Source organism: Rhopalosiphum maidis, chromosome 3 (assembly GCF_003676215.2).
Source record: "Rhopalosiphum maidis isolate BTI-1 chromosome 3, ASM367621v3, whole genome shotgun sequence".
Classification (NCBI taxonomy): Eukaryota; Metazoa; Arthropoda; class Insecta; order Hemiptera; family Aphididae; genus Rhopalosiphum; species Rhopalosiphum maidis.
Window position 1 is genome coordinate 44,126,238 of NC_040879.1, and position 14,155 is coordinate 44,140,392.

At 29.5% G+C, this 14,155-nt stretch overlaps 1 protein-coding gene and 1 non-coding gene across 2 annotated transcripts; one reads left to right on the forward strand and one right to left on the reverse strand.

The window, feature by feature from the left end:
* Positions 1–212: 212 nt before the first annotated feature.
* On the reverse strand, positions 213–9,692 carry LOC113558415 (carbohydrate sulfotransferase 11-like). The gene is given in 5 exon segments (XM_026963863.2): positions 213–896; positions 899–1,021; positions 1,024–1,150; positions 4,134–4,342; positions 9,542–9,692. Coding segments are annotated over 5 exon segments (990 nt in total). The 5' UTR covers positions 9,639–9,692; the 3' UTR covers positions 213–462.
* A 3,854-nt stretch (positions 9,693–13,546) lies between these two features.
* LOC113559503 lies at positions 13,547–13,744 on the forward strand. The gene has a single exon (XR_003406003.1). It is a non-coding gene; the product is annotated as a U2 spliceosomal RNA (small nuclear RNA).
* The last annotated feature ends 411 nt before the right edge of the window (positions 13,745–14,155 follow it).

Sequence of the window (14,155 nt, forward strand, 5' to 3'; positions counted from 1 at the left end):
TTAAGCCGGTATTTTGTATTGTTTAGAGCATTTTAGAGCATTCAACACTTTAATTACGGTTTTTAATTTTATTTTTAATGATTTTTACTTATAACGTGCCAACAAGTTTTTCGAGTTTAATTAATCGAAATTTTTCGAAACGATCCGAACGACGAAAATCGAGATTATGAGCGGCGACGGAAAATTAAATGAGTATAAAAATATTCTTTCATCATATTAAAACGCACGGAAGACTTGTTATCGTGCAGCCCTGCAAAAGTTTTTCTTCGAATTTAAGAAAATGCATTGTTTTGAATTTTTAGAGCAAAAAAAAGCATTTTACGGGATTTTCTCGCGGCATTACATTCCCGGCCGTATAGTGATTGCGTAACGTCATTATATTTATGTTATGGAAATCGACGACCATATGCAGCGTGTGCCGCCGCGGTCGTGTGCAGTACGGCGTACTGCGGCGCGCGCGCCTTAGCCCACTTCGTAGCCGAAGATGTTCTGCAGGTTGTAGTTGAACAGCTTGAAGTCGAGCTCGAACGTGCTGTACAGCCTGAGCACGGTGTCGTGGTCCAGCGGCGCGAAGTACTTGACCAGCTGCGTGGACGTGTTGGAGTCGGGACCCTTCGGGAACCGGACGTCGGCCGCGCCCACCACGTGCCGGAGCAGGTAGTCCGAGTCCTCGACCAGCGACTCGTGCTTGCCGATGAAGTCGTAGTCGACGGCGCACGGCCGGCACAGCCTGTCGATGGGCGCCCAGTGCTCGTTGAACACCGTGTCCCGGGTGTCGGCCACGAACGCGGCGAACTCGGCGAACGTCACGTCGTCGCCGTTGCGCAGTGACTGTTCCGTAGCGTTGGCCCGGTACCGCCTGACGATCCGCCGGCCGAACCGCGACTGGAAGTACGGGAGCTGTCCTGGTGCCGCTGCTCCAGCTTGTTCCGGTACGCGGACAGCAGCCGCTCGAACGGGTGCCGGACGAACAGGAACTTGGTGTACGTGGCGAGCATGTCGGCCGCCCGGGCCGCCGGTAGTCGCTCAGCCGGTCCAGCGTGCTGGGCTTGTGCACCACGTCCGCCGGGATCTGCGACAGGTCCGGCGCGCCCGGCTCCGCGTTCCCGGACAGCGCCATGAACACCCGTTTCCAGTTGGTGCACGCCACCTGCGGGACGACGCGTCACGATTATGTGTGTTTTTTAATCACTCTATACAGCGTATCGGTATATTATTTAAAACCCCTTTAGGGAATTGGCATTCTCTGGTTTTCAACTTGAGGACGGTTTTTGACAGCAAATTGGAGGATATAGTCGAAATACTTCAAAAGAGGAATGTTCATACGCACAGTCGCGAAGATAACGCACACCGCTGCCCTCCCGGCTCCCGCCCACCATACATTATTAAATCTTATATTATTTTTATAACTGTTATTATCATCATTCCTCTTCTTGTTTATACAATTATTATGCGTTTATCGGCGATTGCACTTTGCGGTTTCGGGTTTTTGTCACAGAACACGGCACCGGCTGAAATAATCACCGATAAACAGCGTATAAAAGGCCGCACGACCGACGACCAAGCACCAGTCTTTTACCTGATTTGTAGCAAGACCCACCCGGGCAGACTTGCGCATTTCGGGTAGAAACATCCCAACCAAACCTATCCGACGGTATCTATATCGGTCGACAGTGCAACAGGTCAATAGTATTTCGGCATTGCACTGATCATCCATATATCTACCGCAGTTCATGGGGCAATAGTCGGAGTATTCTGGCATTGCACCGACTGCCATACCGTTCGATAGGAGGTTCCATATCCCCGTCGTGCCGTTAAAATGCTGTCGACGTTGGATATTACAAGTAAAATATTAATTTCTCCTCAGTTCGATTTTTAATATTTTGTTGTAATTTAAAAATAAAAATTCCACACGGCACACACATCACCAAATATTTACATTAACATTTCCTAAACATGGTATAATTTTAATTTTTTGAATTATTTATAGACATTTGAATTTTTTTTTTATTATAAATATCAATAAAAAAATATAAAAACTTGAAAATTGAAAACACAGTTCCTCATAATTTGTTATTCTAACAATTTAAAAATGTTAAAGATGCATAAACTCACAAATTTTTTTATCAATATGAAAGTTCAAATTCTAACAAAATTCCTTAACATCACGAAAATTTGAAAATAATTTTGTAGTTATAAATAGATCAAATATTAATTTTTAAGCTATAACATTGAAAATTGAACACAAGGTTTCCTTAAGTGATTTAACCCATAACCAAAAACCTTAAAAATGTATATACATAGTTTTTTTTTATACATTAAACATTTTAATTGGTACAAAATCAGATGTTTAAACGGAGAATAACAAATTTAGTTATTTTATCGTAATTTAAAAATATTACTAGTGGGTATTTGAAACTATATAAATATATTTTACTATTACAAAAACGTCAAAGATGGTAGGTTGAATAATTTTATTTTTGCTGAAAATATTGCATTTGTAAATTTAATTGTGTATGTGAAATATAATTATATACATTAAACATTACCCACGAATATTATTTTTAAATTACAATAACAATATAAATATAAGTAAAATCGTTATTCTTTGTTTGAATACATAATTTCAACAACATTTCAACTTGAAATCTATAAAAATGAAAACGCATCTATTTTTTAGATTTTTGGTAACAGTATGAACTAGGAACTTATTTTTTTGGTATTAAGTGGGCAATTGCCCTGTTGCCCCTATTACAACTATTTAGTAAGAATAATATTACGATCGTTCGTGAATTTGAATTAAAATAATTATGTTATAAAATGTCTATGAGAAGCCTTGAAAAATACTAAAAAAATATATACACACCGTGTATAAACAACGATAATATTTGATATAAACATTTAGTGAAAATTTCAAGTATTTACGGTCATTGTTTTTATGTAAAACCAAAAAACTAAGTTTGTAGAACACTAATTCACGTAAAAATGCCGTTTTTCCTTTTAACTTTGATGTACCATAGTATCAATCACGGTGAATTTGCTACCAGAAACGATTAACTAATAAGATGGTTAGGTTGTTCTTATACAAAATAAATCCTATAATATTGTATTATTTTAAGTTTTCAATTATACACATATAATACATTTATGTATTCTATATATTGTTTATATAACACATAATAAGGAATATAATATGACGTACTTAGGCGATTTGTTTACATCATATTATATTAAGACAATTAGTTATAAGCTATGGCTAACGTCAATTTAATGTCCAAAATAATTATTTTATTATAATTTATAATATACATCATACTATTATTACCATCTTATATTTCTGTTGTTCAACCTGAAAATGATTCTATAACACCCCAGGGCACCACGGTTCGCGTACTTTGGGAACCACTACAATATATAATATATATATACGAAATAACCTGGACACCTGGTTTAATTGTATGTGAGCGTGTATTTATATTGTACATTATTATATAGTACTTACATATAATATGTAGAGGGAAAACTATACGAATATACCTCCTAATCTGTTTTTGAAGTCGGTCGGTAAAGTGTAAGTGGGTTAGTAGTTGTTAATACCATGGGCTATGGAAAATAAAACTAGTTTTAATCTTCGTGGTCATATTTACCTAAACGACTAAACATATACACTGTGGCCGGCGGCCGCTGACGTACTTAATATAATTATATTATTATGTTAGAGTACACGCCGTACCTACATGTTTATGAGTTTATGACGTATTGTCTCCAGTCTTTAATGTATATATCACAGCAAATTTGCGTCCAACAAAACCAATTTTGTGTTACTAGATTTAATATTACTTATTTATATTAACTGTAATTATTTGTATTATCAGATTTAAAAAACTGTTAGCATATTACCGGTATTTGTGCGTTGGTATTTTACAATATTGTACATAGCCAAATTAAAATATTTATACCGTAAAAAGTGGTGTTCAAAAATAGATATTATTCTTTTACTTTTAAATTTGAATAACACCATAACCTTTCTGCTAATCGTCAACTTTCCATGTTGTGAGACGTCTACAACACTTACGAGTGTGACGCCCTATTAGTATTAAGATGTAATAATGTATAACATACTATTAACTCACCTTTGGTACGTAACAATAGAGCAATTTATGTCGATTGTCGACCAGAATGTGGTCCAAGAGTACGCTATCATTGATGGCTTGCTGGTAGTCATCGTCGTCCTTAGGTAACTTGAACGAACGGCACATCACTGACACGTGCTCTTGTCTTTCTAGATAGATCAATCTCTCTAAAAACGATTGTGTGTCATAATTTTCTTCTGTAAAATCATCTAAGAGACGAAAAAAAAAAGAAAGTTATTTTAGCATTTTAAAAAAAACCACTTGTTATACAACGGCAGTCTTTGCCATTGTAGTATCTGTATAATTTATTTTCCTATTATCCGTAAAATGTTATACGATTATTTAAAAAAAAAATTTACAGAACACCTTTTACTCTATAAAAATATGGAAAATGTAAAAATTATGGATTTTGATGTTAAAAAAAACTTATAAGAAACCTTGTATTTAATTTTCAGCTCTACCAGCTATTAAATTATTTTGTGATTTGACAAAATCTAACGAAATTCTAATGACAAATACTTATAAAAAAAATTTGCTTAAAAAATACAGAAAATACAGCTTGTACATACAGCATCATGATTTAACTATGAGAATAATTAAAATAAAACAATTTAGTAAGAAACCATTGAAAAACTACAAAAAATTAAAACTTAAAAAATACTGTTCTAATTTATTTATTTCTCTTTCCTCGCATTTGCCTAGTGTACCGACATAATTTATTTTGTAAATATTGCCGGAAGTAGTACCCTTTACCGTCCAAAGCCTACTAATCGCAATTAAGCATTAAGCGTACAACAATAGTGTGTGCAAAATAGAGACATGCTGCAAAATATGTTACGCTGACATACTTTCAAAACGCACATCCGAACACACGTATTATTTCTGATTACAAGCATTTTCTAATACCTGATTACACTTCATTCCTCGAAAAGAAATCAATGGTGTTAAACATCTTATAATTAGATAATCAATATTTATCAAATATATTTGAGTTTTTGTTTTTACACGTTTAATGTGTTAACACATAATAATTGAGTAATAATTAATAATTAATTATTAATATTTTATATTGTTTATCATTTATTCATACATTTCTGAAGGCATTAAAAAGTGTTTGTAGTTTATAATTTTAGATTCTGAGTGGAGCGGTGAATATTATTTACTTTTTTTTTTAATGATATATGTTTTTTATTCTCTTATTTTTTTACTTGTTATTAGTTTTTAGAGTAGTAGACAAATTAAGAGTTTGATTTCTAACTTTGAGGGCAGTTTTTAGTAGCATATTAAATCTAATTGGTACTTGCGTCAATTTTGATTTTTTGTTGCAAACTAAAAATAAATAACTAAAGAGACTCATTTTTTTAAGAATATCCATATAAGCAATAACTAGACGTCAAATAATTTTCAAAATAGATTGCTTGTTTTTGGATTTTTTAAATAAAATACAAGATTTCTATTAAGTTTTTTGTTTAATAATAAAAAAAACGTTGGAAATATAATATATTACCATGTTTGCTCAATGAAAATTTTTGAAATATTTATAGCACTGGCCTATTCACATTGTTCTACGATAAATCGGTATTAAATCAAAAGTTAATAATAATATATACTGTCATAGTAACTAATAAGTACGTGTTGGGCAAAAAATGAGCAACCTACCGTATGTCCGTATTAGTTATAATAAAATAATTAAATATATAATTATATAATATACTATACTTGGTAATATAGGCTACCAGACGTCTTCACTCAAAATAGTTTTTCGTACACAATAATTTAACATTGAATTCAAATAGAAATCCACTACAATGACCTACTCAATGTTTGAGGCACACTCGAAACCTACTGTACAGTAGGGCGGTTACCTACTTCTCCTCTTTTATTTATAAATTCAATTTTAAATAGATTACTCACCTTTCCACAAACAAACCAATTTTTTTTTAAATGATATAACTAACTTTATGAAATTATCATATTTTAACAAAATTAAAATAAGAAATTCAAAATTTTTACTGTACTTCAGCATATTTTTATTATATTTAAGTTTCTATTTATAGCATTAACCATCGTATGCATATTTGTATTTATTTTAATTATTAGTAGTTAGTTTATTTATTATTCTCCACGGTTAATATTTTATAATTTGTTTCCATAATTTAAATATTATCGTTTTATTATAGCATGTTTTAGCCTTATTAAATATCGAAAGTGATCAAAACCTCATCTATGACTCCCCAATTATGATGATATATATTATTTTCACGTGATCAACTTGATCAATATTCAAGGTTCGTATAAAACGCTAAAAGTGTGAGTGACTATTATTATATTTCCAGTCACTTTGCAGTATTCGTTTAATCATTATTTAATTTTTATTAATTTCCATGAATTAAAATATTATATAAAAATTTTCGTGTTTTGATTTTACAATTATATACGTACTATCTCATTTAAAGATTCCTTCAAATAATTTCTCTATTGATAATCAAATAGTAGCAGATAGGACACTTGAGATTAAAAAATGTCAAGGTAATATTGATTCACCACGACTAAATTTTAAGGTAGGTATTAATAATTATTATGTTTAAACTTTGCAGAGACAATTGTCAATAGATTCCACATTTTAAATAAATAACATTACGAAAAAGGTTCTGGCATAGAGGTTACATTCGGCGTTTTTCAAATAAACACACAAACAGTAATGGTATAAATATTAACATAATATTCTTTTTTTATATATACCTAGGTAATAGATACAGTAAAACGTTTAGCCTTATAATATAAATACTATAAATAAATGTATAATATAACCATATAGATACTTTATTAGAATAGTCTTTCCATAAACACGGTCGGCAAGAATATGAAAATAACGTACATTAATATTTTTCAGTATGAAATATAAGTATTTACTTTTTCACGTATAGATTTACCTCGCGCGTTTTAATAATTAATAATGTACGCGTATCTACCTGCCATCTATCTACGTTTGTGGCTTGTCAAATTAAATTAAATAAACTTCAAGAACTTTGAATTGTATGATATTGATATAATAATATTATGATGACAACAAATAACAATAAAAAATGCCGCCATGCTAGCTAAGGCATAGAAATGTATTGTACTCAGCAACTAAAATTGTGTGTTGTACGGCACATTTTTGTGTAGTACAAAATGCTAAGTGTGTTATTTGAAATTAAAAAGTGCGTAATGGTCTAACTGTTTCTTATAGTTTTTTCTTAGTTTTATTTTTGTTTAATTTATTTATAGATAGGTATTAACACATTTTGTAAAAATATTTTTTCTGTATAATAATTAATATTTATAATTATAATTATACTATAATAAATGATCGTGGCAAAAGTCAAAATCGAACAAACCTCAGGAATTCCCTGACAAAACGCGAATTGCCCACGATACTCAGACAAAATGTCATACTTCGTCTTTTGCCCTGATACATCTGGTTGTAACCAACCTTATTTGAGCAAAACCGTAGTGACTTTTTTCGTAAGATTTTATTACAATTATTAATGACCACCATAAGCGGAAATTTGGTTGAATTTTTAGGGGGGCTATAATAATCCAATGTAAAGTGACCCCGTACCCTCTTTCTATACACAAATATAACATATTACCTTCGATTTTTCGGGGAACTATTAAAATACCCGGGGGACTAAGCTTCTCTAAGTTCCCTCCCCCGATGTCCACCTATGATGACCACACGTAGTCCATACTCCATTTATCATTGTTTTTGTATTTAATCTACTTCTTATATTATAAACACACGTGTACAGAATACACTTTATCTAATTGCTGTATAATATTGGAAGAATAATAATTAATCATGTATATAAATACCACAAAAATATATTTTTTATAAATAAATGTACCAACTTATTTAATTCTTAAAATTAACATTATACCTATATCATTAAATTTTTATTATTATTTATGCATGTTTAATTATTTTTGAACAATAATATTTATTTGTATATAATATTATTGTATATAGTATTTAAAATGCCATGGTTTTGCCTAAATAAGGTTGATCACTTCTTTGTTTGCCCGGCCAAAAGTCAAAATATGACATTATGCCCAATTATCGTGAACAATTCGCGTTTTGTCCGAGCATATCTGAGGTTTCCACGTAACAAATATATATATATATATACAAAGTTAACAGTAAGCACTGTTAACTTTGTATGTATAGATTAATTACATACCTCCTATATATTATATATATAGAAACTTTGACTAATTCATACTTATGTATATAATTTAAATACAGTTTGAAGAATGTGAGAGCAAAATTCCCCGCGTTAATGCAAAGTTTAATATAAATTGAATAGAACGAAAAATATACATTTTAGTCTCTATATTTTTATCTCTATTCTATGTCCCTAAAGCGCAGTGTGTCTCAACATTTGTATTATACGGTGACACGCTATAGAAATATTTTATACTTTGCAGCACGATAAAAAATAAGAATAATAGGTAATATTTAATTTTAATTTACAATGTAAAATTAAAAATAACAAAGAAAAAATATTATAAATAATAATGATAAATGCCGATAAAAGATAACTTATTTTTATTCATCAAAGAAATTATATCAAATGTTCCCTATTAATTATTGTTATAAGTCGTATCGAAAATGTTTGTACATTTTGCGTCATTTAATATACTTCGCGGCACTTTGGACTTATCTGACGACACACTAGTTAAAAAACAATGCTATAGACTATAGATTATAGAGTTTAGAGTTTTGACAACAATTTTGGCCAGTAAGTAATAAGCTAGTTTAGGTAAGGAATAAGTATGTGCTACAGAGAAATACACTTATGATTATATTATATTTTTATAGTGATATATTTGAGTCTATATTGTGTATTTATGTGTTTCTTATTATCATACTACTGTGCGAACCTACTATATGTTAAACTAATCTGTTTTTGTTTAAACGATTAAAAGTTTATGTTTACTATAGAGTATAGACTAACATTAAAGATAAAATTATACTATGACTGAATTTCAATACATTATGTACCTTATTTACTATATTTTACTTTACAATTAATATACCTAACCTTTGTCTTTTTTTTATTTGATCATGACTATATTATTTATATTCATACTCTGAACAATAACTTACTGTATTTTAAATTATAAAATATTGTCTTATGTATTAGTTTATAAATGTATAATAATATATATAATATATTATAATGACTTTTGAGTAACTAATCATTTATTCAAAAGCTTTTACTGATTAATATACAAGTATTTACATGATAATTGATTATAAAATATATTTGTATGTATTTAGTATATTATTTTACGTCTGTATAATAAATGTTTTTATACGCAAAATTTAAACAATGTAAATAACGCATTTTAATAGTACTTACGGGTTTTAAAAATATTTATGTAAAAATGTTCAGTGTAAAATAACATTGCTGTTGAACAAATTATAATCCAACACAGTATCACAATTTTGAGTATCATAATTTATTTTCTTTGGGTCGCAATCGAAGAATCATTTTTTTCTCTCTAAAAATGGGTGTCACGTAAAACTTTTCTAATCACCTGGTTAAATTTAAATTTGTAACTAATAAGGAACACATGGTTTAATAATTAATAATATAGTTAAAAGGTAAAAGAGAAGAAGAAGTTGTCGTCTTTAAGCCACATAACTGAATATTTCTCCAACCATTTCAGTAGGTCAACAATCTATTGCCGCTATTGACCTTGACTTTAAGAAGGAGTAACGGCGACAGTACTTACCACCTCCAACGAAACAGGTTTTCCTTCATAAATAATATAATAAGTATTTTATCATTGAAAAAAATAAATATATAACAAAATGATTTCCTATAATATTTTAATATTATTATACAAATAATTACTTTTGGTACTCGCATAAACAACTAAAAAGTTATAGTTATAACTTAACAAATTGGCGAAGTAAATTTATTATTATCAGATGTTCAATATAAACTAAAAATCATTAAGAATTCTAATAAGAATGTAGGTCAAGTTTAAATAGTTTCAATATTTTAGTTATTAATGTTAACAAAAAGTTAAAAAGATAATTGAGGAATAAATTATATTAGCGTGTATATACCCAAATTATATAGAAAACCAAATAAATCACTAATTACAATATAACAGGAGAGGAGTGTTATCTATTACAGACCTTAATCCCAATAAAAGTTCATAACATATGAGTAATTACTTTAAAAAAACTAGACTTAATTACCATCTCACTTATAATTTAGGAACCAAGGATTCTTTAGAAATCGTTCTGAAAATGAAGAAGATTACAAACGGTCATCAAATGAAATTTGTCAATTTTTTGTCGATCATATCAATGGACCTGTATAATAGTAATGTGATTGAAACTGTTTTTAATTTGTTATTATGTGTACTGAAAATTGATCGTGCTATATTTTTCCAATTGCATTCCTAATCTATAAGCAGGTGTATTAACCAATTCAAGAAATCTTTGGATGTCTTTTAAATGAGGTGTATGTGTACCGGTAGAATTGACTAAAATTATATACGATGGTGGTGAATTGTACAATATGTGCAGGTCGTAGCGCTTCACTATTTATTTTAAATTACGCTCGCATACACATTCATGTTCACTTGTTACACACAAATTTATTAGATCAGCGTACACACTCAAAAAATTGCCTATATTTAATCCGTTTGTAATAATTATTATTATAGTATCTATTGAAATAATTCAGATTCAATACCGACCGTTATTAAGGAGATCAATATAAGCAATTTTCTAAGCATAAGCTTGTGTATCGTGTAAATGTATGCGTAACAAGTGATTTATGGTGTGTTACACTGTGACAGTAGTCTAAAATAAATAATAGTGGTAACGCTTCCAAACGTGCACACACAAGTAAAATGCGCATTGTATCAATAATAATTAATTAGTTTTTTGTCATTTATATCAACTAACCTATTTTATTTTATTTTATTATAATACACGGGTTTGAAACTCTTTCGAACATTTTACTAATAGTTACATAAATACAATAACTACAATAATGCTCATAATAGAGTAGTAAATTAAATTAAGCATTTTAAAAATTATGATGAGTTTGATAGAATCAAATCTTCAAGAAAATAAATATTAATATATTAACGTATATAAATAGTATAAATAAAGATCCATAGAGAGATCTTCATTGGCCATTAACATTAAACGTCTAATAGGCTCATTTTTCATAAATTTCTCTAACATATATATGGTGATTAGACGTACTCCTTTTCGTAGGATAGTACTGTTTTTTGATGTGTATCCTAGTGTCCTTAACAATAATGTTAAGTACATGATATTATACTCTTTTTTTTAAATTATTATGGACTAATACGTGTTTATGTGTTTTTACTGTTTTTTATAATTTTATTATTATTTTATATTTTATGGTTTGACGTAAAGCATTCTTATTGGTTGGTAGCACGATTTAAGGTATACTAAATCGTATATATTTAAGTTTTACACTTGGTATTTTTTACCTTTAAAAAATAATTTATATTTTAGTTAAAGTTTACTTTAAAAATCGATAATTATATAACAATAAGAAACGGGCAGAACAAAAGAAAAATTATTTTATTGAAAAAAATTTTGGAAAATGGGTAAAATAAATAAATTTGACTTTGTAAAAGCTCTATCTTTTAAATTTTTACCAACCATGTGAATTTGTTTAACCATTTTATACAATTGTATACCATTTTATAATTATTTACTATAAATTAGAAACACAAAAAAATAATTTTAATCATATGTATCTGCATTCTAATTTATAAATCACTGACAGTCCTATAACTGAAAAAAATGAATAGGAATATGTGTTTTCCGTGGACCCAACTAAAGTAGTACCTGAAAAACACCAGGACCTAACTAGACTAAATTTAATAAGGGTCTTGCGGACCCAACTGTAAACGCCGATAGAACGGTTTATCTGATACCATTTCTGAGAACATAATATTAATATTTGAATTTTTCATAAAGTTTACTTAAAAATGAATATCACAAAATAATAATTTTTTTCAGTTAAATATTATTAACATTTAAAAGTTCTTAATGAAAGGTTTAAGAGTTTAATTTTGTAAAAAAAATAGAGAATTTATTTTCAAGTAAACTTCATTATATATATATTAAATGCCTAAATAATTGTCGAAAGCTTTCACAAAAGCACGATTACTTATATTCATATAAAAATAAAAATAAATGAACCTATAATATAATTAAAGGTAAAAGTATTATTTGTGTTCTCTTTTAAATTTTTAAGGCGGAGAAAAGTTTGTAAAATGGAACGTTAAAAAGTTCTCATAATTTGTTTAAAAATTTAAACATTGAAAAAAACTTTCAACAGAACATAATTGCTCTAATAGTAGGTAATTATAATAATTAACTATATTATGTATAGGTATGTATAAAATAATAAGATATTATAAAAATATAATTATTAAAGTTCTGTTTTATTAAAAAAAAAAAAAAAAAAAAAAAAAAAACGATCATAGGCGGAGATCCTATGAAATATTGAGGGGGGCTCAAATATATGATGCCAAACAGACCCGTAGGGGCATTGCCCCCACATCCCCAACAAACTAATTTTTACATTACATCACTCATAAAAAATTTTCTCGTTATCATAATAACTTAAATAATTACAAACGTAAAAAAAAGAATAATTAATAAAATACTATTACCATTTTTTAACATTTTTTAACCATAATATATGGTAGTATAGTATGCGGTAAATCACGCTTTACTTGGCGAGGCACAATGCCATAGTCGCCAGGATCAAGAAGGCAGCGTCCATGAAGTTTGAGATCCTCTCCGAGAATCAAGCCTTGGATGACCAAGGCTTGAGACTGGATCTCGTTCTTAAGAAGGGCCCTAACATTTATGTTGTGGACGTCACCGTGCCGTTCGATAACCGCCTGACGGTATTTGAGACAGCGACGACGAAGAAAAAGTCAAAGTATGACGACGTGAGGACTAATTTGGCGGCACGCTACGGTTGCGAAGCAGTGGTTGTTCCTTTTATTGTGGGTACCCTTGGGTCTTGGGACCCTGCGAACGACGCGTTCATGAAAGTTCTATGTAACTGTTCCTATGGAACGGTGATGAAGAAGCTGTGTGTCAGTGATACAATTGCCATTTCTAGGAACATATACATAGAGCATATGTTCGAGGTCCGGCAGGTTTGATACTTTTTATACTTTGTTTAATATACACTATGTTTTTATACTTTTTACTTTTAACCATTAGATTTTAGATTTTATATTTTATATTTTTATAACCATTTAAATTCCGCTTTTGGCTTTGTCTTTATAAATATTTGAAAATTCTGTTTCCCCCCCCTGTATTGTTATAACTCTCCGTTTTTTCTTGTAATGTTGATTCTAAGCATTAATAAACGAACAAAATCTGTTCTTATCAGCTTAACATCTGATACACCTTTCATCGAAAGGTTCAAATGTTAAACTAATTTTTCAAAATTTGGTGGAGATTTCGGGGCTTGCTCCTGCTTCACCGCGGGTTGACCCGATATTGCAGTACCATGGGGAACGGCCCACATAATAAACTGATATACCTATAGTAATTTAAAATTTTGGTTAAATAATTTCTTAAACTCAAAATATTTTTGATTTTTTCAAAATCCAAAATTTTTGAAATTTTTTAAAAATATCGAAAAAATTTTGTCGGATTCATGATTTGTTGGTGCTACGTCCCGGCATCGCATGAATTTAATGTATTGAAAATATTACAATTTAGTTATAACATTGATTAAATATTTAATCAATGGTTATAGTACAAAATTTTTATATAATAATAACAATATTAATTTACAAACATTTAATACTTACAATTATCACTATGAAAAATGTGCTTCTATCTTAAAAATGTTATATATTATTGTGCAAGATTTATATTAGTCATAGACTCAATGATAGTAGCACATTTTTCATAGTAAGTACAAAATGTTTGTTAC